Raw genomic sequence first — 26,600 nt, forward strand, 5'->3', positions numbered from 1 at the left:
CAGAGCCCAGTGGGATGAAGGTGCCCCATTTCCACCGTGCAGCCTCATCCAGGAGAAAACCTTCTGAAGACAGAGGTGCAACCTGGAGGTAGGGCAGGTCGGTTGTGGGCTGGGCCCGGGTGTTGGCTGAGAATGACAGGACTTTGGTGGCCTCATCAGGTCTGAGGAGGGGGACACAGTAATGGGAGTGGGTGGCAGAGTGGCTGTGGCCCCTCTCTGATAGAAGTTCATGAGGAGCCCGTGGTCTCCCAGACTCAGCAAAGGCCCAGTCTCCATGGACCCCTAGCTGCAGCACCACTGTTGGACAAGGCAAGAGGAGGCTAGGGGCTCTGGCTTGGAGGCAGGAGGGATCTGGACCCAGCGATTGGTGTCTTGTTCGAGGCAGAGTGGGCCCCAAGAACCCCTGATCTTGAGCTGGTATGAGCTGGGGTCACAGGGAGTGCTGAGGGCAGCCCCCAGACAGAGATCTGGCTTCCTACGGACAGAGAAGCCTTGGAGCACAGACAGGAAACTTAGTTCTAGACCCTTCTTCAGCAACGGTGTATCTGTTTTAACCCAAAGGCTCCTTCCAGTTGTTTTTAGAGGCTGAGAATGTCACTGTGGCCCTCGTAGCTAGAAATGGTGAAAGCAGCTGGGGGTGGGGATAGTGACCTGGGGTTTCAGCTCATGACATACGAGGACCAGCTTTTTCCAAGGGTATCCACAGCCCTGAGAGATGCTCTGGGATAATCAGGGCCCATTTTCAAATAAATAAATTTGGGGAAAGCTGCCTACTCTAGCCCTTTCCTGGGCAGTCACTAAGCACATGACCACACGAATGGCTCTGACAAGGCCTGCAGCTAAGAATGCCTGTTCACGTTGACTTAACCTGGTGTTTCCCTCCCTCACTTGACCACAGGTACTTTTAGAGGGGAGTCCTAGTTATTCTCTCTGGAATATATTCTAGGACATTCAAGGGGTAAAGGAATCCCTCTTAGATCTCCTGGAGCCCCTGAGAAACCACGTCTGAGCTTTAGATGCTGGGGCCTAGGAGTGGTGGACAATGTGGGTGGGAAATAACTCCCGTTATAGGGTGGATGCAGCTCCTTCAGTCCTGAACAGAAAGTTCAAGGACATCTCAAGGCTGAGAAAGCTTGGAACAAGAGATGGCCTTCCCAACAACCTAGGGACAGACTCTGGGCCTCCATCTGGGCAGTTTCCTGCCTGTAAATACCTTCCCACCTGCCTCACATCCCACCATTCGTCGTGTATTCCTTTGAGGAGCCCAGTTAAATCTGTTCTCAGCTCATCCAGGGTACTGCGACCCTCAAGCTGGCCGGAGGGCCCTGCAGGAGGCAGGAGAGAAGAGGAAGTAGGGACAATGCAGAGGCAGGAACCCCCAAACACCCACCATTTCACAACTTGAGGGACAAAGGGAGGGAGGTGACTCTTCTGGACTCCTGGGGTAAGGAGGGCTGGCTCAGGGGACCCAGGGTGTCCAGGACAAGGTCCTGGCATGGTGTCCTGTGTTTGGGTCCAGCTCGTTCAGAGGATACCGCATCCAGGTCCTCCTGCAGGATCAGCCTCCAGGCGTGGTTTCTCCTTAGACGTCTGTGGGACGCACCATCATGCGAGTAGAACGCAGTGAGTAGCTGGGGCCTTGGAAGTAGTGCCAGCGGATGCCGTTGAGCTTGCGCACGTGGTGGCGGGCCGGGTAGTAGATGCCATTGAGGTTTGAGAGGCCGCAGGCGTCAAACCACCATCCTGGTGGAGGGGGAGTTAGAGGCTTTGGGGAGGTGGGGGCCCAGCCAGTGGGGTGAGGGCAGCCCCCTACCCCAACGATGAATCAGGGCTGGTGGCTCCCCTGGGAAGCCAGCTCGCTGGAGACGGGGCTGGGTGGGAATGGGCATTGGCTGGTGGGGGAGGGAGGCTCCCAGACCCGCTGCTCAGTATGGGGCCTCCAGAGGCAGTGCACTCATGTCTCTCTGTGTCTCTCGCTGTCTCTCTTTGCTCTCCCTTACCCTACCTTTCTGGGTCTCTCTGTCTTTCACACACTCTGTCCATCTGTCTTTCTGTGGTCTGCGTTTCTCTCTCCGTCTCTCCCTCTGTACTTCCCTCTGTCCCCGTGCAGCTCTGTGCCCAGCACTCTGCCTGTCCATCCTGATGTCTCTCTCGTCTCCATCTGTCCCTGTCTCTGTGTCTCTGGAGGCCTCCTCTGATCTCTGTCCTTCCCATTCTGTCTCTGATGTCTCTCCCTGCAGAAAACACTGCCTAAGCCAGAGCTGGTGGGCAGCCGCCTCTCTGCCCTCCACCCAGGTCTCCCACCTCCGGATCCTGCTCGGCCCGGGAGGAGGGTTGGGGAGGAAGTCTCAGGCCTGGGGTTGGGGCAGATTAGGCATTGTACCCGCCTAGGGTGCACCCTGGGCCCCGCTCTCAGTGCTTCTCAGGGGTCTCAGAGGAGAACTGGTGATGCCAGCTTTAGGAGGAGGTGAGACCTTGGAGGGGACCTCAAGGACCCTGTCGGGGGGAAGGTTGAGGCACAGCCAGGCCAGCCCGTGGGTGAGCGAGCCCCTGACCTGCACCCACTTCTTGATGGCACCTGGCTGCACAAGGACCCAAGTGGGGAGGGGATGGGGGTATTCAGCCAGGTGTGCCTGTGGGGAGGTGGGGCTTCACCCCGCCCTGCACCCACCTCCGGACAGCATCTGGGCGCACTTGCAGAGGCAGTTGTCGTTGTCTGCGTCGCGGGTGCTGAAGTTGGTGCCCTGCAGGACCAGGCTGCTCTGGCGCCCCGCCGAGCCGCTGTACCCACTCAGAGAAAGCCTGGAGGCCACCCGGAGGTGGTGATGGGAGAGGGGCCCAGAGTCAGGTTGGGGGTGGTTGCGGAAGGGGTTCCCCTCCGGTTGTGCTGAGGCATCTCCCCTCCCTGTCTGCTGCCTGCAGGGACAGAGCCCCCACCGCGTGCCAGGCCTCCCTCAGCTTGCTGAACCTGAGTCTTGGCCAGTTGTGAGAATGATCATGACAATATAATAATGAGGACCATGGCTAACATTTTCTTGAACATCTACTACGTGCCAGGCATTGTTTAAAGCACTTTACATGGGTTAATTCATTCTCATTTAATCCTCAAAATACCTTAGTATTCCCATTTTACAGAAGAGGAAACAGAGCTCCCAAGAGCCACAGGAGCCTGCCTGAGATCTCAGAACGAGTGAGGGTGAGAGACAGATCCCAGCCCCATTTGGCCTGACTTGGGAGCTGTGCTCATTACCTTCCCAGCTGACCATCTGGCAACCCCAGCCCTGTCACACCTCCTCACACCCACCCACGCCCTCCGGGAAGCCTTCCTTGACCACACCAGCCCACGTGGATCAGGGCCCTGAGGCACCCCCACTCCTGCAGCCAGCTGGGGAGGGTTTCTATTTCTTGGTCAGGCTATGAAGCCCTGGCGGGCACATCCAGGCCTGTGTGGTGATTATGACCACAAGTTCTGGGAGTAAAATGCCTGGATTCAAATCCCAGCTGTGCCGCTCGTCAGCCGTGTGGCCTTGGGCAGATTGCCTCACCTGTCAGCTTCAGTTTCTTCATCTGTTAAAACGGTCACGATAGTATATTAACCGTCATTGTGATGGGGTGACCTCAGCGTGTGACAGGTGCAGGGCAGCACTAGCACACGGTAAGTGCCTGGCACGTTCGGTGCTTGTTGATTCGTCCCGTCCTGTCCCTGTGTTCCCAGCCTGTGTGCGTGGCTGGCACAGGCTTCCACTGAGCCTGGCGGGAGAGAGCGTTGGGGGCTTGTAGCAGGGCAGGGGCTGCACTGGCAGCTGAGGCGGGAGCCAGTCTGGGAGCAATAGAAGGTTCTAGGGGTGCAGCCAGGGCAGCTCAGGGATGCCCTGGTTCCCCAGGGCAGGACCTGCGACATGCCCCCATTGGGATCCAGAGGGAATGTGGGGCCTGGGCATGAGGCCACCTCAGTCCCTGCACGTACCACCTGTGTTCTCTGTCTGTGGTGAGGGCAGGGCTGGCTCAGGGTGGCCAGTCGTGAAACCTTAACTGTACCCTTAAATATGCCACCCTGGGCTTGCATGAGTGGTGTTGCAAATCCCCCGCCAAGAGGCCTACCTGGCCAGGGGCTCCCTGGGGTGGGGACAGGCTGGCCGGCCCACCTGCTCATATGGTCCCAGCTTCTCCTTGTGGCCATTGAGGGCTCCATTTGAGGGCTCAGTCATGTCCGTTCAAGGCCAGGCTAAAGTTTGGGGTCACCTTTAGTCTGGGGCTGTGTGGAATCAGTGCTGGACAAAGCCGAATGATCTCATGGGGTCACTGCAGCAGCACTGGCCCCAAGTCCTCAGCTTCCCTTCCCCTCCTCTCTGGGAGCCAGAAGGGGGACCTGTGATCTCTAAGGGACCCTCAAGTCTTGAGCCGGGAAGCCCCACTTGACCCATTGCTCAGATGCACTTTGGACATAATCATGGCTCAGGTCTGGGGAACACAAACATACACACGAGTCCTTGGACACCCCCAAGTGAGACACAGGAGGTGCGTGAGTCTGTGTCTGAGGTCGTGAGCATCCGGATACAAGTCTCTGTGCCTGCGTGTTTATGTGTGCGTTTAAGTTTGTGCAGCAGTCTTTATGGTGGGTCTGAGTGTGTGCTCTGGAATATGTCTTTGTGCCTGAGATTGTGTGCGTGTTTACCTGAGAGGGCTTCTCTGAGGCATGTTTGCACACATGCCTGGGTGTGTGTCTGTGCTTGTTTGTGTAGCTATGGCACTTGTGTGAGTCTTTGCCCTGAAGGTTCAAGTGTGTACCCCAGGGGTGTGGTGAGCCCCTCCACATGTGCATGTGTGTCTGTGCATGTCCCTGTATATCTCTGTGTGTATCTTGTGCTTGTTGCCAGGTCTGGGTGTGTGGGCACCTCTGGGAGGCCTGTGCCTGGTGTCAGTGTGTGCCTGTGTCTTGTTTGTGCCTCCCCCATCCCGCTCCGTGGGCCACTTCTCTGCAGGCTATGCATGCACCCCAGCCGGGCTCCAGAGGGTTCCCATTATTGTGTCTGACAAATAAGGGTGCCCCTTCCACCCCGATGCCCATGCCCCAGCTTCTGACTGCCCAGGTTTCGCCACCTCTAGGCTTCCCTAGGGGGATCCACCCCACCTCACCAGGCAGCTGACTCTGTACGGTGGGGACCCAGGGACAGCACCTGTTTCTGTCACTCTCCCCTTAGCCCTTCTCTGGCAGTTTCCAGGTCCCTATGTGTTTTCCAGGATCTTCCAAGCTTTTCCTGAATGAGCAGGGCCTATTCCTTATGATCCCCGGAGCCCTTGACAGAGCCTTGCTCGGGTTTGGGGTTTCTGTGGCCAGCTGCATGTCAACTCTTCTTTCTGCCTTCTTTTCAGAATCTCCCTGCTGCTTGGGGAGCCCTTTCTATCCTCTCTCTGTCTGGAGAATGCCTACTCTTCATAGGTACCACCTCCTCCAGGGAGCCCTCCCCGATAGCACAAGCATCTCTATGCCCCTGTGCTTTCCCCTTAGGCAGCTCCTGTCTTCTTGGGGGTGTGGGTTTGCTTGTGGAGACACTCACCCTCAGACACACACGACACACGGGACTGTGAACAACTTTGAGGGGTAGAGCTCAGGTCTGATTCTTCCACAAATGACCAGAGCCAGCCCATGCCTGGCACAGGGCAGGTGTTCAATATATCATCATTATTATTTAGGGCTCTGCAAAGGGTCACATAGATGTGGGCCCTTTGAAACCTGAGCATAGCAGTCTGGAACCATGGGCAGGGAGCTCTCCATGCCTCAGATAAAAAGCCAGAGGCAGCGCATCAAATTCACAGAGGAGAGCACAGCAAGGGGTTCCAAATGTAACATACATGTATATGTTTGTATAAATGGACATAAATAATTGAGATATACATAGAGGCAGAAATATTATATTTCTGCCTTTGAATATATTGTTTGTATATCTCTAATGTTTATGTAACATTTACCACATGTTATGCGTTTTCTGCAGATTATCTCAATTATGACATAGATACTATATTTTACAGATGAGGAGGCTGAGGCGCAGAGGGGTAAGTAACTTGTCTAAGGTCATGAATCCAACAAGTGATAGAGTCAGGGTTCATACCCAGGCAATCTGGCTCCAGGGTCATGTTATTTAGCACAATCAGATACTTTTCCCGATGTTTCTTCCCCGAGAAAAATGGCAGATACTGGACTTAGGGCCACAGAAGCTGCTGCCCAAGAATTGGGTCATGGAGATGAGGTTTCACTGTTACTTGTGTAGGAAAGGGAGGCTCCCCCAGCTTCCTGTTACGCACTTACCATGTCCCAGGCACTGGAGATGGGAACAGCAGTGAACTCGCACAGAGCAGTCCAGCCAAGTGTGTGAAGGGCTGGCTTGGGGACAGTAATTATAATATTATAATATAATGTTATAATATTATTTGCTGAACATATACTAAGGGCCAGCATTAATGCTCTATGTGTAGTATCTCATTCAAGCTTCACAACACTTTCAATGAAGTAGGTACACCTATGGCACCCATTTTGCAGATGAGAAGGTGAAGGAACTTGCTCAGGGTCGCTCAGGGAGATAGGGATAAAGTCAGGATGTAAGCCTTGGCTTCGGTGGCCAGTGGCTTAAAGAGGAGTCAGCAGGGCGTTGTGGCTACTCCCTGGTCAGCTTAAGGAGTTGGAGGCATCCAGCTGAGCCCCGCCTAGCCCAGAGCCGGGGATGTTTCATTCAGCTCTAGACATTGCACTTTAAGGAGGAACATTATCAGACTGGGTTGGGTCCCATAGAAGGGATGTCAGAACCAGCTAGCTGGAGGAACCAGTGGCATTTAATAGAGGGGTTGGGGGCACATCACCGAGAAGCCCTCAGAGGTGGAATTAGGCATACAATGCAGGCGGACAGAGAGTCATCAGAGATTCTTTGGGAGGAAGTGACCTTCCCATCAGTGAAGGCATTCCAGCATGGCTGGATGATGAGTGTGGCTGTGAGGAGGTTCTAGCGTCATGTGAAGAACCAGATGACATGTGAGGTCCTTTGCGGCCCTAGAGCATGAGTCTATGAATTCAATTCTGTCCTGGTTCCAAGATAGCTTATCTTTAAGATCCTTGAGTTTCTGAGAGACGTAACGTTAGGTAGGAGAAACACCATGAGTTTTGGCAGCAAAACTGAGTTCAAAACCAGGCCCTACCTGTTTTTTAACTTTGGGCAGGGGACTGAAGCGTTTCCACATCGCTAAAGCAGCTACAGCAATGCTTACCTCAGAAGGCTGTGGGGAGGATTAAATGGAGTCATGTGCCTGGAACATAATAGGTGCTCAAGAAATGTTCATTCCTTGTCCTGAACAGAGCCAAGAACCAGGCTGAGGGAGGGGTGAGAGGCCTTGATGATTTTATAATGTGCTCATCTTTAAGCCCATCCTGTGGTTAAGAAGCAGAGGTACAGGGAAGCCCACTCGACTTGCCTGAGTTCACACACTGAGCTGGAGCAGAGCCAGAATGAGCCCAGTTCCTCTGATTCCCAGCCTGGAATTTCCACCTCACCCCACAGCATAGGACAGGCTGGGAAAGTCACCTCCCCACTTCTGGGCCTCTGTAAAATGATTGCCTCGGGGTGACTGACCTTGGAAGGCCACTTCCTGTTCCTGGTATGGCAGTGTCAGCAACATTCTCTCCACCTCACCCAGTGGCCAGGATGTGATGAGTGCTAACCAGCCGCCTCCAGATCCCATGACGTGTGCCCAAATGGGGGACAGATGGCAGGAACTGGAGACGCCCAGGGACTGACCGTGGGTGCATACTCTGTAGCCACTAGCCCAGGACTCCCAGCCCACCCACAAGCCTGGGCCCCAAGCCCACCTGTACAGCTGCCCCTCGCTGCCCAGCTGGAAATGCTCATACTGGGCGTAGGCCTCGTTGCCTTCCCAATCTTGCAGCTCCACACGCAGAGAGTATGCTGCCCTGCTGGTGAGCTGGTGCACCACCTCGTTACCTAACCAGTGCTCCCCGGCTGGGTTGCCAAAGCCCTGGGGAAGAGGAGAATGCGGGTAGGCTGCATGCCGAGGAGGAAGGCTATGCCTCTGGTTAAGGAGCTGGGCTGGGCTGAGCTCTGGGGACACTTACCCAAAACCACTTTGCTAGGAGCTCCCCAACTCCTAGAGCAAAAAGACTAAGACTTTTGTGAATGTAAAAGCCTGTTAAAAATAATTGAAATCACATGAATCATAATTGAAATCTTTGAAGTTCAAGAACAGGCAAAAAAGAAGTCTGTGGTGGTAGAAGTCAGAATAGCTACTACCTTTAGGGGAGTCTTGACTTGGAGGGGACACAAGGAGGGTTTCTGGGGTGCTGGAAGTGTTGTATATCTAGCTTTGAATGGTGGTCACATGGGTGAATACATATGTGAAAATTCACTGAGTCTTACACTTAAGGTTGGTGCACTTAGCTGCATGAATATTACATCTCAATTAAAAAATTAAAAACTTAAATCAGCTGCATAAGTGGTAGAGCAAACATTGTTCAGTGACATAGCAGCCACTGCAATATTTCATTAACATAGGAATGTAAAGCTAAGAGCACTGGGAGTCACCAGTGTCCCAGAGTGACACGTGACCAATGCCCTTGGCCAGAACAATAATTCAGCACCGAGGACAGGGCACACCTAAGCCCCACTCCCCATTTTAGTCATGCTGTACCACTTATTAGCCTAATGGTTAATATTCAGCAGTCTTTTGTGTATTTCTGCTTCTGAGCACCCTAGTTCTCTTTGCCATTTGAATGATTCTTTTTTTTTTTTTTTTTTTTTTTTTGCGGTACGCGGGCCTCTCACTGTTGTGGCCTCTCCCTTTGTGGAGCACAGGCTCCGGACGCGCAGGCTCAGCGGCCATGGCTCACGGGCCCAGCTGCTCCGCGGCATGTGGGATCCTCCCGGACCGGGGCACGAACCTGTGTCCCCCGCATCGGCAGGCAGACTCTCAACCACTGCGCCACCAGGGAAGCCCTTGAATGATTCTTTAAAACCCAATTGGTTCAAGAACACTCATAGATTAATTTGGTACTTTTTAAAAAGTATTTATCAAATGCACAGCAAGCAGACACACAAGAAATAGTATTGTTGTATTTCTGTGTATCTTTTTCTATTTCTTTTGCTCTTAAAAACTTTAAGAGCTTTTAAGTCAGCTTGCCAAAAGTCCTTTATCCAAAATTTAATTAAAAAATTGGAAGACAATCAGGCACTATTCCTTGTCTTGTAAAATGCATGGGGTCTTTAAGCCAGCAATTCTGAATTTAAAAAATCTCTCCTGCAGATGTAGTCATGTGTGTGTGCTAAGACAAAGACATTCATTTAAGCAATGCAGCCAGGGGTGAGCAGCAGAGGTCACTTTTTTCTGTTCCCTTTTTTGTATTCTTTAAACATTTTTAGCAAGGTATATGTATTATCTTTTCCAAAAATTAAAACAAAATAAAACTTAAACTTTCATTCTTAGGATATATGTCAGGACTTGCAAAAAGAGGGTTCAGTTTCGGGTGATGGAGTCCCTGATAGCGTATTTGCACTGGCCAAATCTGTTTGAAGGCAGTTGGTTTAGGTAGGCTGATTTTTTTTCTGAGAAGGGTTGGGGGCAAACCAGACCCCTGCCCACAATCCACTTCCTGCCCCAGGTTTTAGGGCTGACAAGCTCCTCCCCAGGGCAGAAATGTTACCTGTTTGTAATCCTTCCAGTTCCGTTGGAAATTCATGCTGCCATTCTCACGGCGCTGGATGAGGGTCCACCCACCTCCACTGGCCTCCATGTCACAGAACACCTGGAGGAAATTGGGGAGGTGGGAAGTTGGAAGGCCCAGGAGGCAGCCAGAAGCCAGGTCTGGGCCAGCCTGAGGGTGATTTGGCTGACAGAACCTCACAGAGCAACAGGTGAGCTTGGTGGTCAAGGGCATCCCAAGGATCCAGGTCCAAATCCCCCACCCGTTGTCTTCATTTTTCTAAAATGGTGGGCAAGTGATGTCCTCTTGGAGCCTTCTTTTCCTCAGTTGTAAAATGAGGATGTTAATACCTTAACCTTTTTGTGCCTCAGTTTCTCATCTGCACACTGGGATTGTTGTGAAAATTAAATGAGATTTGTCATCCATCAAAAGAACAGAGCCTGGCACATAACATACTAGGAACTCAGTAAATGGAGGCCTCGCTATTATTGCAGGGTTGCTGTAAGAATTAAATGCCAAGAGGTGTAAAGTGCTTGGCACATGGTGTAGACTCAGGAAATGTTATTACAGGGGTTCCCTGGTGGCCTAATGGTTAGGATCCTGTGCTTTCATTATGGAAGCCCAGGTTCGATCCCTGGTTGGGGAACCATCCTGGATGTCGGGTGGCATGGCCAAAATACAAAAAAAAAAAAAAAAAAAAAAAAGGAAATGTTATTACATTCAGCAGACAAATGTTTTCTGAGCACTTACTAGGTGCCAGGTTCCATTCAAGGCATGGGGAATGCCAATATGGATAAGAAAGAATGATTCTTTCTTTCAAAGAACTTACCATCCACCACAATCACATCTTTCAGTTTAACTTTTGTTCACATATTATTTTTTCCAGCCAGCTCAGTACATTTCAATGTTTGATGAGGAAACACTTGGTGCCTGCCCCTGTACTAGGTGAATCAGAGACAAATCAAAGATAAATTAACCCCCAGGGCTGGCTTGGTCTGGAGGAGGCTAGCAGACTGATAGGGCTAGGTCTAGTAAGGCTGGCAGACTATTGAATAGGAACATTTGGGCAGCTACAAAGAGAGTTCCCAAGAAGGAGTCACGGGGCAATCCTGGAAAGCTTCCCAGGGGAGGTGGCATTGGAACAAGGCTTTGGATGATGATGTGCCTGCCAGACAGAGATGAGTGGGAATAGTGTTTCCAGTGGAGGGAGCAGCAGGAGTAGAGGCTCTGAGATGGTGAAGGTCTGCTCAGGGAGAGAAGCCAGTGGCATCTGTTGTGAGGGTAGCAGAGGTTGCAGGAAGGGAAACTGAGGCCCAGAGAAGGGAAGGGACTTGCTCAAGGCAAATGAGTCAAAAGTAAAGCTGAGGTTTGAGCCCAGATCTCTTGCCTCCCAGGCCAGCTCTTCCCTCTCTATAAGTGTTCCCAAATTTTAGTTATTCACACCTTCCCAAATTCCACCAAATTCCACCATAGCTGAACTAATTTCATATAAAGTATTTACTTTAAAAATGGTATCTTTCATAGAGAGCGGACTTGAGGACACGGGGAGGGGGAAGGGTAAGCTGGGACGAAGTGAGAGAGTGGCATGGACAAATACACACTACCAAATGTAAAATAGCTAGCTAGTGGGAAGCAGCCGCAAAGCACCCGGGAGATCAGCTCCGTGCTTTGTGACCACCTAGGGGGGTGGGATAGGGAGGTGGGAGGGAGAAGCAAGAGAGAGGAGATATGGGGACATATGTATATGTATAGCTGATTCACTTTGTTATACAGCAGAAACTAACACACCATTGTAAAGCAATTATACTCCAATAAAGATGTTAAAAAAATGGTCTTTTTTTTTTTTTTTTACTTAAATAAATACTCAGACTAAATGCATCTTAAAAGGAAATCTTATTAGTACCATAGAGGGAAAATTAGTAACACTTGCCTTTATTCAGATAATTGTAAATATATATATAATGAAAACAAAATAGTGTTACAGAATTCTAGCTAGAGATTGAGCGCCTGATCTCTCTTTGTTGAAAGGGGGATTTAGCAGGTGTGTGAGAACTGTTAAAGATAATCTGAGCCATTCTCTTTGATATATTCAGCAGGGTTGAAAGAAAACTGAAAAGGGAATATGAAGTGGGAAGACTGGCTAGTTGTTCCCCAAACTCTTCCACTTCTGGGCCTGGCCCCCAAACCCTCTCTCCTGACATCCACATTTTCCCTTGACTGCCCTCCCCCAACACATCTGCTAACTGGACCTCAAAGTTCTGGGTAACCTTGGGAGCCACTCACTGAAGATGGTGGAGCTTCCGTCAGCCCCGGTCTCTAATTTCCCACATAAAGCAAGCTCCCACACCTGCCTTCAGCTGGACTGTAAGTAAATTAGAAATAAACTTCTTTGTGTTAAGCCCCTGGAACTGAATTTCTTGCAGGTTTGTTTGCTGTATCAGCTAGCATTATCTGAACCAACACAGAACCATTTATTGCTATTCCAACTTAAAAGCATCCCAGGAAAACATGCTGGAGAAGGATGCATGGCCAACTTTGGGAACTTCTGCTTTAACCGCATGATCTGACCCCTGAATGTGTGGGGGCTCCAGAGGGTAGGGTCACCCCCACCTTCTCTGGAATCTCAGATGTTGGACAAGGCCTGGACGTGATGTTGGTGGGGGCAGGGCGGGGTGGGGTGGAGGGTTGTCTGAGAGTCCTTTGGCTCAGCACCCTCTGATAGCCTCAGGCCTCAGGGAGCCCCCTAACCTTTCTGGGCTCTGTCACATTGGCCACATGGATGGTGTAGATGCCACTGGCATTGGCTCCGGAGCGCTGGATCTCTGCACAGTCCTGGAACACCTGCTCAGCTGCCCTCATGGAGGCTGCAATGGGACAAGGTAAAAACAATTGGAAGTGAGCTAAGGAGAGAGGGAAGGGGTCAGGTGGGCACTCCCGTCTGCTCTGTGCCAGGTTCTGGGCTGGGAGGCGTTGGGGAGAGGGAGATGTATCGGACCCTGGAAGGTTTCGTAGAGGAGCTGACAGTGAGCTGGCACCTGGATGAGGAGCAGAGGCCACCCAGGTGGAGAAGGGGCGAGGGTCTCAGGCAGAGGGAACAGCATATGCACGGGCTCCAAGGCGGGAACAGTCCTGTGTGTGCAGGGATCGGGGTGTGGTGAGGAGAATTTGGCTGAGGCCACAAAGAGGAGATGACTCACACCCAGATCCAGAGCTAAGGCCAGAGGGAGCTCTGGCTCTTTGATGGATCAGAGAGCATCATTAAGGAAGGAGAGATGAGGCTGAGATTTCAGCCTTGAATGCCAGGCCGAGGAGCCCAGACTGTGCAGAAGAAGAGCCCTCTGGCCAGAGGATAGAGCAGAGATTGGAGGGGATGAGACTTAAAGCAGGAAGGCCAGAGATGAGGCTGCTAGAGTCTTCCAGGACAGGTAATTGGGTCTTGAACTCCACTGAGGTACTTCCGCATTTCACAGACCAGGAAACTGAGGCCCCAAAGTGAGGTAACTGGCTCAAGGGCACACAGCTGGGTCGGGTGGGAGGGGCTGGGCAGGGCTTTCCCTCTCTCCAGGTCTTATGGGGGATTTGTCCTTGGAGCTCCCTCGGGTAAGAGACCCAGGGTCCCCTCCACAGCCCACTCTACTAGCTGGATATCCCTGCAGCTCTTAGGTGGGTCCCCCTCATTATGCCCTCCCTGGGAGCTGACCTCTGGCCTCAAGGGAGAATATTAATTTAATGGCCAAATCCCACCAGGGCCCTGGAGGCCTCCAGGCTTAACCTGAAAAAAGTGACTGTTGGTAAATAGACTACAGAGGTTTCAAACACCCTCTCTGGCTCCTTTTTTTGGGATCCAATTAGAGGTTTGGGCTATGATTCCACCAGAAACCAATCTTTGGGTAGGTGGGTATCCAAGGATAGGGCCAAAGTTCCAGATGGATAGGTATCCTGACCAGTGAGGAACCAGGGAGCTACCAAGGGGTGGGACTTCCTGTTTTGGCCTCATTCTTGAACCTGGATCCTGGGTTCTGGAGCTGAGGCCCTGTTGAAATGAGGCTGTTATTCCCAGATCACAGATGAAGGGACAAAGGCCCCAAATCCATCCCAGTCTGTGCACAAACATTCCCTGGGCAGGGTCTCCACGGCCCCATCTGCCAGCCCCCTGGTCCCTGGGGAACTGGAGTCTAGCCAAGCCTGGTAGGTTGCTGGCCTAGAGGTGAGCTGGGACAGGCCCAACTTTCCCAGCTAGGCAAGGGCAGAGCTAGGAGCTGGCCTCAGATTTCCAGCCACTCTTCTCAGGGTCTGTCCACTATTGTTTTCCTTAGTCAACAACAATAGCCTTAACGACAATCATAGCAATAAAAGTGAAATACCCACCATGCATTGTAGGGTTTCTTAGCCAGGTACTGTCAGGGGCAGTCTGGGGCCAGGAAAAGTATTTTCAGGGAGCATAAGAGGAAGGATGGACCAGTATTGACATGCAACATAGTTTGGCCTCAGCCTGGACCCCCCCTTAATCTTTGTACTTAATCAGCTTCACCCCCTTTTGGCCCTAGGCACCATGCTCAGCCCCTTCATGTGTATGAACTCATCTGATGCTCTGTGCCAGAACTCTGAGAGATAGGAGCTATTATTATTCCTATTTTATAGGTGAGGAAAATCAAGGCTCTGAGATGTTAAATGACCTGTGCAAAGTGCCAGTGCTAGTAAGTGAAGGAGCCAGAGCTTGAACTCTGGTCCATTTGACTGGAGAGTCAGTACCTTTCCTACTACCCACCTCCCCTTGGGTCTCCACCACTGAGCCCATACAAGGCTGGACAAACAGACCTCGTTAACGAATGCTGCTTCTGATACCATGCGTGGGTTAGGTCTTTCCACCTGTGTCCCCGTCCTTCTAACCTTCTGAATGCCCTGAGTTCTCCACCCCTTGCCAGCCTCCACCTGCCTAGGACAAAGCTGTGCAGAGAGGGGGTTCAGGCTTCCTGCTGGCCTTCATGGATGCCTGGGTCCTGTGCCCGTCTCCATCCAATCTTCTGTTCTACACCTGGTGACTAATATTCCTCCAGTTTCTCCATCTACACAGTAGGGAGAAACAACCCATAGTGCCTCTCCCTGGTGACAGTGGGGCAGGACAGGCGTTTGGTCAAAGGGTGCCTGAGGCAAAGTCCCCTATACAACCTCTCACCCAGGCTGGTGAGCAGACGTTGGGCCACAGCTGGAGACTGGGTTAGCGGTGAGCCTGTGGGGAGAAGTGTTGGGCCCAGGCCCCATGCCTTTGGCTGAGCTACAGGATTAATTTAGGCAGCCTCATTGCTACGGCTCTATGCACAAGCCATTGATGGGTTTGGGTCACTCCTAATCTCATGGTTTGGAAGGTGTTCACCTCTCTTGCCTGTGGCTACCTCAGGCCTCACACCCCTATCTGGTGGGGCCTGCCCAACTTAGATGAGCCATGGTACCATCCTCTGTCTCTAAATCGCTGCCAGCCATAGTGTCTGGAATCCATCACTATTGCTTTTTTTTTTTTTTTGGCTGCATTGGGTCTTCGTTGCTGCGTGCGGGCTTTCTCTAGTTGTGGCGAGCGGGGGCTACTCTTCCTTGTGGTGCGTGGGCTTCTCATTGCGGTGGCTTCTCTTACTGTGGAGCACGGGCTCTAGGCATGTGGGCTTCAGTGGTTGCAGCACGGGCTTAGTTGCCCCGCGGCATGTGGGACCTTCCCGGAGGACCAGGGATCGAATCCATGTCCCCTGCATGGGCAGGTGGATTCTTAACCACTGGAAACTTCGGGAACACTGCTAGCAGGGCATCTAGCACATAGTAGGCACTTAACAAATATGTATTTCCTCCTCCTTCCCTCAGAGACCCACAGACAGGGGTTGGGCATCTTTTGCATGAGACGGTTGTGGAACTCTGCTGTTCACAGCTGTATCCGCAGCACCCAGCACCGGGTCTGGCTCAGTAAGTGCTTGTTGACTGAGTGACTGAAGCTGGAAATGAGTGATTGAAGTCGGTCCCGTTAGAAGTGAGGGCTGGGGAGCGGGGCCGGCCATTGTCCTCCTTTCTCAGAAGCCTGGGCCACAGGTGGCTGCCCACTTCTGTTTGGCCCTCTTGGGCTTAGGGGCTGGGGGCATTAGGGTGAGAGAAGTCCTTGGGAGGCATTGAGTCCAACCTCTCCATTCTGCAGATAGGGAAACTGAGGCCTGGGGAGCGGGGCAAGCCCAAGCAAGTGAGGATGGAGGGTGGATCGTGGACCCCGGACTCCTCCATCTGGGCTGGTGGTATCCTCCTTATTATCATCGCCTCCATTAAACGCATGGGGAAACGAAGGTCTAGAGAGGGACAGGGGTACGGTCAAGGTCACACATGGAGTCGGGGAAAGAGTCTGGATTGGTTCCTCTTAGGACTGTTGTCGTCACCATTATTACTACTGTTTGGTGTTATTTCTGTTTCACAGGTGGGGGCGGGGGGTGGTCTTTCCCGAGGTAGCTTCCAGGACTGGCGTGAACCGGGAGGGTAAGCGGGGTCTCCCACCCCTCTCCTCCCCTCCTCCCGCACCTGGGGGGCCCACTTTGCTCACCCGGGCTCTGGGCCACGACGCGCACCAGGCGCTGCACCGACTCCAGCAGCTGGCTCTGCTGGCGCTGCAGGAGGCTGGAGTTGCTGCTGGCGGCGCGCAGGCTGCGCTCAAGGCCGGCGAGGGCGCCGCTCTGGCGGCCCAGCAGGCGCCGCAGCCGCTCCTTCTCGCCGCGGAGGCTGGCCAGCTCCGCCTGCTGCTGCGTCTCCAGGGCCTGCACCCGCGTCTCCAGCGCGCTGCGGGGCGGGGGCGCACAGGCGTGAACCCGCCGTCCCCACCTTGCAGGCACACCCGCGGGCTTTCCCCTGGGCCCCGGGGTGAGGCTCAGACCCGCACTGAGGCTCAGAGCGGTAGCGTCCCGCCCAGGGTTACACAGCGCGGAGGTCCACGCCCACAGAGAGCACAGAGTGAGGAGGGGAGGAAAGAGAGACCTGGCCTTGGAGTAAAATGGATTGGAGTCCAGTAGGGAAAAGAGGTGGGGTGGGAGGGACACAGCAGCAACCTGGTAGCCATTATCAAATCCCAAATATGCGTGCCCTTTGACCTAGCTGTCCACTCACCAGAGATAACCTCCAGGGAGCATGGGCGTGAATGCCCTTTGGAGGATGGGTTGTAATAGGGAAAAACAAAACAGCCAAAATGCCAACAGCCAGGACTGGCTGAGTCTGTTCTGTTCTGGTGTCCCTGGAAATGTTCTGGAGCGGTGAAGAGGAAGGAGGCTGAGAGCATTTGCTCAGAATTGGAAAGATGCCGGGGACTTGGAGTGGGCGCCCTGGCGCATCAGTACCTCTGGTCTAACCCCACATGTACGAACTTAAAAGAGAAAGAAAAAGGTATGAATGTAAATGTAGAGGGATACTGGGGAGCTTATAGGAAAAGGCGTGGATGGACACGTGGAAGGACATAGTGACCCCTGTGTTTCTAGCGAATGTGAAAGAAAATCCACTAAGTGCTGTTACTTCCGCAGAGCAGGTTTGAGCAGATGGGGGTGGAGAGGAGAGGGTGGGTGGAGGGGACTGACCTTCCCTTTCATTTTGCACAGGTCTCTATTGTCTGATAAGTAAGATTGTCTAATAAGCATGAGGCATGTTTGTAATGAGTTTTAAAAAAAGAGTCTTAAAACAGAAAGAAGCTTTTGACTCAGCTCTTGCACTTTTGGCATTTTATCCTACAGATTTACTCACATGTGTGTGCAATAAGATATGGGAATGTTATTCATAGCATCACTGGTTGGAATCGTAAAAGACTGGAATGACCTCAATACCCATTAATTGGGGACTGGGAAACAAATGTGGGGACAGCCATACAGTGGAACATTATGCAGCTGGAGGAAAGAACGGGCAAGCGTGTCATGCAGTTATGGAACCATCTCTAGGACAACTGAAAAAACGAGACAAAAATCCAATGTGCCAAGGAGTAGTCTGCTTCACTTGGGTTTAAAAAGGGACCGTGCATACATATTTGCCTCTGCTGTGGGTGGGCGGGTGGCTGAGGGATAGGGGTAGGAGGGAGATGTTTTCCTATACATGAGGCTATGCCAACCCATTCTCCAGACTAAGAAAATGAGTCCAGCCAGGGCAGGAGGAATTTTCCCTGGACCCCAAATTATGTCTCAGGAAAAGAGAGAATTTGGGCACACTGGATTCTAGAATTTTAGCTGTCTCCATGGGCCAAGAGCTTATGGATGATATCCTCCATCTTCACTGGTCTCTAGGCACTTGGTAATTCAATTCAGAGTGATTGATAGTGTCCCAGCCCTTCCCCCCTCAGGGTGGAGAGTAAGAATAAGAAGGTGCACAAACTATCATTAACGGTCCCCAGATCACAGGGAGCTGGAGGATCCTTATGCCTTATCTTGACCCAGCACGTGAGCAACAGTAACATCTCGCCCTGTACACAGGCCTGTGGCTGCTTCGGTGCCTCCTCCAGCAGCCTGACCTTGGCAGTGTTTTCTCTACTCAGCTCGAAACCAAGATGAAATCAGCTTCAGATGTCCATGTCTCTGCCTTATCTGTACCCCAGGACTCTTTCTTTCTTTGTAATTTAAAGGGTGTTCCCCTTGTGTGTCTTTGCTTATAAATGCAGAGACTGTCTGCTAATGCAGAAAAGAAACTGGTCACTGTGGTTGCTTCTGGGAAGGAGAGTTGGTAGATGAGATCAGATTTATGTATTTACAAATAAGTAAATCAAATTAAAATGTACAGGGTGAATTGTATGGTATGTAAATGGTAGTTCAATAAAGCTGTTAAAATTCATGAAATAAATAAAGGAAGAAAGAAAAGAAGGAAAGAAAAAGAGAGAGAGGGAGAGAGAGAGGGAGAGACAGAAAGAACAGAGAAAGAATCAGTGCGTCTTGAGCCCCAGGAAAATGCCTGTCCCCTGTTCCACCCAGGACGGGGTAGCCAGGCCCCATGCCTGCCTGGCCGCCAGCCCCAGGGTCCACATTCACTTTCGGCTTCAGTCTGATCCCCAGCCCTGGTTTCAGTCTTTCCCCCAGCCCTGGTCACGTCCCAGCTTTAGCTCCAGCCCTAGTCCCCCAAGTGTCCCCTCACTCCAGTCTTAGTCCAGGCCCCTAGCTCTGGCCCCATCCCCCAGCCCAGGCACTAGCCCAAGTCCAACTTCCAACCTCGACCCCGGCCCGAGCCCAGCCCTGGCTGGTTCTGGTGCTCACCCTCGGTCTCAAGCCCACTTGGGCCCCAGCTGGCCCTGGCCCTCAGCCCAGGTCCCAGCCCTTGTCCCTGTCCAGTGCCAGGGTGCCAGTGCCCACCTGTTGTGGCCCTGAAGCCGGTGGAGCTCGTGGCCCTGCAGCAGCAGCTGCTTCTCCAGCTTGTTGGTGGACAGTGAGGTCTCCAGAAGCTGGATCTCCATTCTCGATGTCTGGTTCAGAACCTGTCCCCGGCGAGTGGGGTGGGGTGGGGGGAGGTGGGGGCCCATGTAAGCTCTGCAGGAGCCCTACCAACTGCCACACACCTGACCTTGGGCCCTGCCATTCCAGAAACTTGCTGACCTATTTCCACCCTCTCAGTATTTCCTCACTCACTCACTCACTCACAGACCCTAACTGAGCTTATGATCTGCTTCTTAAATTTCCTCTTCCCCATCACTGCATGGCAGTTCCATTCCTCCTGCTGCTCGGACCCCAGCAGGAGTCACCCTTGACCCACCCCCCCATATCTCATCCATCAGAAGGTCCCATCAGCTCCACCTTCCAAATGGGTACCTGACCGCTTCCCTGCACTTCCCCGCCCCCACTCAGGCCCCCGCCTCCATCTCCCGCTGTACCCGGGCCAGCCTACTCACAGGGCTCGCTGCTCCTACCCTTGCTCCCTGCAGCCCTTGGCTGCTCGGTAGTCTGAGGCAGACTTAAAAAGCAGCCCCTATGCTCAAAATCTCCCTGTGGCTCCCACCTCACACGGCAGTGGTCTGCAAAGCCCTGTGATGCCATCTGCCCCCATGCCCACCAGTCTCCCTGGGTCCCTCCAGCCATACCAGCCTCCCTGACGCTCCTGGAGCTTGCCAGCACCATTCCACCCCTGGGCCTTTGCATATACTGTTCTCCCTGTCGGGAAGGTTCTCCCAGTAAGCCTGGCTCCAATCCTACCCTCCCAGTGGTGCCTTCCTGGCCGTACTGTCTAAACTTGCAACGCGCCCCTCCCGCCACTCCCGGCACACACTCCCCACTGATCTCGTCCACGCTACTTTCTCCCTAGTGCTACCACCATCTCACACACATATGTTATTTATCCTGTTTGTTTTCTTGGTGCTCGTTAGAAAGGAAGCTTCACGGGGGTAAGGGTCCACGCCTGTTTTATTTACTGCTGTAAACTAGAACCAGGCCCATCCAACAGTGCCTGGTACATAGTAGGGTTTAACAAACATGTGCCCATTTGTCAGTGTCTTTTCAGCCATTCACTTACCCTCTCATTTAAATTCCTGTCCTCTCCTTCCCTCTCGGCTACTCCTCTTTCAGAGTCATTGGCCCCCGAGTTCTAATGAATTGTTTATTATCCATCTTCCCCTGGAGCACTGTGAGTCCTTTGCGGGGGGTGTGTGTGCTGCTGCATCCCCTCATCCCATTGCTCAGCACGGGCCCGGACACTGGAGTCACAGAGGCAGAAGAGCCAAACCCACTGTCTACCCTCCCCCCTCTCCCTACCCTGGGCTCATGGCCTTGTGGGAGAAAGTTTTGTAATGGGGTCATCAGGGAGGAGTCCCAGGAGGCTACAGGGTCAGAGGAGGCCCTGACCTCACCCAGGGACGGGGGTCAGGGCAAGATGACTGGGGCTGTGAGCCAGCCTGGCCTGCCACAGGCCCCACAGTGCCGCCCCCTCACCCTCCGGTACCTGAGCCTCCACGTCGGTCAGCTTGCGGGTCTGGGCGGTGGTCTGGTTCAGGAGGCTGGTGCCCAGCTCCAGCATGGTGGCTGTCTGGTTCTGGACCATATGCTGCTGGGCCTGAGCCAGCTCCAACCTCAGGTTCATCTGGATGTACCTTTCTAGCTGTGGGGAGACAGACAGTGGGCTGGGGTCATGGGTAGGGCCTGGGGGAAGGCTCCTGTCCCTTCCATATGTCCCCATGGAAGGACATAAGGCAACCAAGGGCATCCTCCACTCAGCAGCCAGAGGGATCCTGTTAAACCTAAGTCAAATCACATTTCTCCTCTGCTCAAAACCCCCCCAGGGTTCCTGTCTCTCTCAGAGGGAAAGCCAAAATCCTCTCTAACCACAGGTCCTTTCATGACCTGGCCTCCTGCTACCACTCTGATTTCCTCTCATTGCCTTCTCTCCCTCACTCAGCTCCAGACACACTGGCCTCTGTAACACCCCTCCAACAGAGCGAGCACACAACCACCTCAGGGCCTTTGCACATGCTGTTCCCTCTGTGTGGATCCTCCCCACTCGCACACCATCTACAAGGCTCACTCCCTCATGCCATTTCAGGTCTCTTCCTACCATTTATCACTCCCTGACTTTGTATTACATATTTATCTGTTTATTGCCTTTTAAAATTTACCTTTGGAATGTCAGTGCCATGAAGCAAGGGGCTTGGTCTTGCTTTATCTCCATATCTAGCACAATGCTTATCTTACAGTGGGTGCTCAAAAAAAAATGTGTTCAATGAGTCAATGAAAAGGGGAAGCAGCAAGGGTCAGAGCATAGCGTCCAGTGTCATGCCCGTTACCCAGCTTCCTAGGGCTGAGTCAGTAGCAGGAAGTGGGGATGCATCTTTCCCCGTACAAGAGTTTGCAGGTCCATCAACCAAGCTGGACTTTCTATTTTTTGGCTCCCTCCATCTGTGAAATGGAGCTGAACTGGCCAGTCTCCAAGGGTTCTCCCAGCTCAGATGTTCTGGGATCTGACAAGCTAATGTTCATTTCTTTGACAGGGCGGCTCTCTTTCCCAAGAGTAGGAGAAACTGGTCTGGTGTGAGACCAGGATCAAATTGCAAAGGTGAACAGCATGTTCTCAGGGCTCAGTGCCTGAAGGCAGAGAGCCGGTGCCCCTCCTCCACTCCCTCTCCATTTGGCATACTTGCTGGCCTCTTGCCACACTCTCTATCCCCCAGCCCTGGCTCCTTCCCTTCTCCTGTCAGTCTTCCAGGAGGTCCAAAAGGGCAGCTCCCAGGGTCCCTGGGAAGACTGGTGCTTCCAAGAGAGAGGCAGTGACCTTGGCTGGGGGTCAGGTTTCAGCTGCTTGTTCCTTAGTCTCTTCCATCTCAAGTGTCTGCTCCCATACCTTCCTCCCTTGAGTGCTTTAGAAGGGGCATGGTCCATTGTAGTGCAATGTTAAATCCTGAAGGGGGCGCAAGTGGTGTCGATTAGAGCAGTGGTTCTCAAACTGTGGTCCTTGTGGCAGCATCGCCAGGGAGCTTGTGAGAAATGCAAGTTTCTAGGTCCCACTCCAGACCTGCTGAATCAGAAATTCTGCGGAGAGGCCCAGCCAGCTGATGCTCGCTTAAGTGTGAGAACCCATGGTGCAGAGGTCACAAAGGGGACCTGAGGACCAGGGAGACAAGTACGTCCTAGCTTCTCAAGCCTTTGTCCCTTTGGCCCCTTCTTTCCTCCTCTGCACCATCAGCGCCCCACCCCCACCAGCACACACATGTGCTCCAAGGGCTCCCAGCTAAAAATTAAAGAAAAAAAATATCCTTGACTCCACAGCCCCCTCTATCTGTGTCTCCAGTTTCTCTGCTCCCCCAAACAACAAAACTTCTTGAACAAGTTGTCTCCATTTTCACCTCCATTCCCACGCTCACCTTTTAATTTTTTTATTTTTAATAAATAAATAAATCAATTAATTTTGGGGCTGTGGCATGTGGGATCTTTCTTCCCCAACCAGGGATCGAACCCTTGCTCCCTGCAGTGGAAGCATGGAGTCTTAACCACTGGACCACCAGGAAGTCCCCACCTTTTAAAAAAATTAAGAATGTCATTCTGGTGTACTTCTCGCACACACACAAAGCATAAAGAATAGTATAATAAAATCTGTGTATTTACCACACTCAAGAAAAAAATACAATCCATATTGTTGAATCCTGTGCACCCGCCGACCTATCCACAGCCCCACGGAGCCACTTCACTCTTTTTTTTTTTTTTTTTTTTTTGCGGTACGTGGGCCTCTCACTGCTGTGGGCTCTCCCGTTGAGGAGCACAGGCTCCGGACGCGCAGGCTCAGCGGCCATGGCTCACGGGCCCAGCTGCTCAGCAGCATGTGGGATCTTCCCAGACCGGGGCACGAACCCGTGTCCCCTGCATCGGCAGGCAGACTCTCAACCACTGCGCCACTAGGGAAGCCCCCCTTCACTCTTTAACGCACCTTGTTATAACCCTCCTTGACAAGGGAGGGTCAGGGGACACTTCTATGCCCTCAGCTTACTCTCCACCTCAGCAGCAGTCAACCCATATGGCCGCTCCCTTTTTTCTGGAAGTATTTCCCAGATGTACCCTCCCTGAGTTTTCCTTCTCCCCTCCTCTGTCCTTTGCCCTCCCCTCCCATCACCCCCTCTCTGAGTCCTCCTTTTTCAGGCTTCTTAGGGAGCTCTCATAAGCCCCATCCTGGGCCCTTGTCAAGGGTGTTTATGTTCTCTCCCTAGGTCAAGGGTGCTTAATGGGGGACCACAGGGCCTGTGAAGAGAATTCAGGGGGTCCATGAACTTGGATGAGAGAAAAATTACATTTTTGATCCCTAACCTGTAATTAAAATTTGGTATTTCCTTCAATTATGAGCATAGGCCCCAAATCATAACACTGTTAGTTGATTCTACAACTTCATTACCAATAGAAATCACAACTATTTTCACATCACAGCACCGATGTTACAGTATCTTAAAATATTATATTGATCATCACTTCAGAATGACAGACATTCTCAAACCCACCACTGGATAATGTGACAACTGTAGCACAGATTTAATTTTTAATGTTTTGATTATAATCTCGCCATATCACTGGGTGTTCTTATGCTTTTATTTTATGCAGTTAAACGTAATATTCTGAAAAGGGATCCATAAGATCCACCCAGGACCAGATGGCAAAGTGCTCAAGGCCCCAGATGCATCAGGGCCCTGCCACTCCAGTGGGTCCTAGGATTTTCACGTCCCCCTATGTGCTGACTGCACGGTCTCCATCCTACCCAGATTTCTCCCCTGAATGTCCCACCAGCTTGCCATCGCCACCCGGGCTTCCAAAAGCATCTCAGGCAGAAGCATCCAACACATAACCCTTGATTCCCCAGCTCCCACAGCACCCCGTCCCTGCCGCCCCACCCCATTCTCCTCCCTCTTTCCCATCACAGTAAATGGTCTCACTCAGTACTTAAGCCCCAAACTCAGACTTCATCCTTGACTCTTTCTGTCACCCACCGCACTCAATCCACTAGCAAGTTCTGGTCACTATGATCCTAATGTGAGTTGCCAATCTGTTCACTTCCCTGCACCCTGGGTCGGGCTGCCAGCATACCCACAGGTCAGCCTCCCCGCCATGCCTCTATCAACACTCTGGGGATTCTAACATGTGGCCCAGCGTGCATTCATGTGCACAAGCATAAGCGGAGCTATACTGAGGCTGCTCTCAGACTAGCCCATGTGTCACAAGCCTGGTTTAAAATATAGACTCCCAGGCCCTGAGCTTCTGCTCCACAGAAACAGCAAGTTTATTCCTGCCATGAGACCTTCTCAAGCCTCTCCCCCAAGAGTCTCATTTGCAGACGGTCAAATTGAGACCCAGAAGACTTGCCGAAGGTCACCAGCTGGTGGGCTGTGTTCCAAGACTCCTCAGGTCTGCAGAGCAGGGTAGCTTGGGATCCTCTCGAGCGATGGGCGCTCCCTAAGCACTCTTATTAGTCCCCCACTTGTCCTGTGGCTGCCAATGGCTGGGTGGGGCGAAGGCCACCCACAGCTGGGGCCCATCACCCAATTTGCCATGCATGCTCATGGGCCCTAGGATGGGTAATCTGGACAAGATGGGCACCGTTCAGCCAGCCCGCAGCTCTGGTGACTGATGTCAGCCTGTGTGGTGGGAGCTGGGCCCAGCCTGGGCTCAGGCACCAGCTGGAAGGGTGGAGGAAGGACCCTCATGGAGAAACAGGCCCTGGTGGGATCTGCCCCACCCCGCACCCCCCACGCAGGACTGGACCTCCCCATTCTCTGCCACCCTCATGCTGGTAAACTCTCAGGGCTGAGATGGGGGGAATGGGGCTCTGAACTCCCACCACCCCTCTGGCCTGCAAAGAGGCTGATCTTTGGCCCTTGAGCTACTCCCTCTCCCCTTGGCCCTGGGTTTGACTTCTGGCTCTGCTACGCTCTAGCTGTGGGCCTCTAGCAGGTGAGGGCTACCTTTCTCTGAGCCTCGCTTTACCAACCTGTGACACGGGGACAGTAAACCCTGCTCCTTGTTGGGGAGGGGGCATTTGAAAAGGGCCTTGAAGGAAAGGAAAGGAGGGTTTTTTTGTTGTTGTTGTTGTTTTTTCTGATACGCGGGCCTCTCACTGTTGTGGCCTCTCCCGTTGCAGAGCACAGGCTCCGGACGTACAGGCCCAGCGGCCATGGCTCACGGGCCCAGCCGCTCCACGGCATGTGGGATCTTCCCAGATGGGGCACGAACCCTTGTCCCCTGCATCGGCAGGCGGACTCTCAACCACTACGCCACCAGGGAAGCCCAGGAAAGGAGTTTTGACAGGCAGGGGCTGGGGGAGGAAGGAGGCTACCTCGGACAGGCTAGGGATGAGCATGAAGGCATGAGCAGCCTCAGTGGCCAAGGGGATCTGCTCAAGCCAGCTTTTCCCCTGCATTATCTAAATGAAAAAGACTTCAACTGGTAAATGCATAAACAACTGTGGTCCATTCATCCAATGAACTCTACTCAGCAATACAAAGGAATGAATTACTGATGCATGCGACAACACGGAGGCATCTCCAATTATGCTGCACGAAAAAAGCTAGACTCAAAAGTCTACATACTGTAGGATTCTATTTATATGACTTTCTGGAAAAGTCAGAATTAGTTGTTGTCAGGGGCTAGGGCCCGGGGGTAGGGATTCACAGCAAGGGGACACAGGAGAAATTTTTGGGGTGTTGGCAATATTCTATATCATGTGATGGTGGTTACATGACTATATACATTTGTCAAAATTCATAGAACTGTACATTAAAAGAGTGAATTTCACTGTATCCACATATTGAGACTATATCTCAATATAAAAAAAACCTAGCAACACAAGGTTCTATAAAATGTCCCATATAAAAATGTGTTATAATAATAAATGTGTTTCCTCAAGCTAATCCCTCACCCTCTGAGTTTCATTCATGTATTCACTCAGAAATTATTTCTTGAGCATCCCATCTTGGGATGGGAATTAGGGTGAAGCAGGACAGGCTGAACCTTGGCCCCAGGGTTGGAAGGGCAGAGATTAGAGCCTAAGGAAGGAGAAAGGGCTTCAGCAGGGGTCCCTCAGGCACCGGGCCCCAGACAGGGAGGGATACAGGAGCAGAGACATGGTGAGCCTGGAGGACATGCAGGGCCCAGTCAGCCCAGCCCCATTTCACATACAGGGAAACTGAGGCCCCAATCAGGAAAGTAACTTGCAGGAAGTTACACACAGGAGCTACTGCCCTGTCTAGCCAGACATATGGACATCTGGAAGGCCAGAGCTTTGATGGTTTTGTGCATGTGTTTCAATTTAAATGCAAATTTTTGTAATGTTAATTTTAATTATTTTTCAAATGGGTAATATAAGCCCTGCCCTGTTTCCCCTACTCACAGGCCACTGAAGGGGCTTCCAGGTTTCCTCTCAGAGAAACTCTAAGCATGTACCAGCGGTAAGTATGCTTATATCCCCC

At 52.3% G+C, this 26,600-nt stretch overlaps 1 protein-coding gene across 1 annotated transcript in view; it reads right to left on the reverse strand.

Annotated features, from left to right (window-relative positions):
- Positions 1 to 1,582: 1,582 nt before the first annotated feature.
- ANGPT4 (angiopoietin 4) overlaps positions 1,583 to 26,600 on the reverse strand; it is a 38,785-nt gene continuing 13,767 nt past the window's right edge. Inside the window, exons 2-9 of the mRNA XM_060078349.1 lie at positions 20,609 to 20,764; positions 19,033 to 19,154; positions 16,269 to 16,501; positions 12,449 to 12,564; positions 9,701 to 9,802; positions 7,856 to 8,022; positions 2,672 to 2,802; positions 1,583 to 1,743 (exon numbers count right to left, since the gene is read on the reverse strand). Coding sequence (XP_059934332.1) covers positions 1,583 to 1,743; positions 2,672 to 2,802; positions 7,856 to 8,022; positions 9,701 to 9,802; positions 12,449 to 12,564; positions 16,269 to 16,501; positions 19,033 to 19,154; positions 20,609 to 20,764 — 1,188 coding nt within the window. The remainder of the gene's footprint in view (positions 1,744 to 2,671; positions 2,803 to 7,855; positions 8,023 to 9,700; positions 9,803 to 12,448; positions 12,565 to 16,268; positions 16,502 to 19,032; positions 19,155 to 20,608; positions 20,765 to 26,600) is intronic.

The sequence above is a fragment of the Mesoplodon densirostris genome, chromosome 16 (assembly GCF_025265405.1).
Source record: "Mesoplodon densirostris isolate mMesDen1 chromosome 16, mMesDen1 primary haplotype, whole genome shotgun sequence".
Lineage (NCBI taxonomy): Eukaryota > Metazoa > Chordata > Mammalia > Artiodactyla > Ziphiidae > Mesoplodon > Mesoplodon densirostris.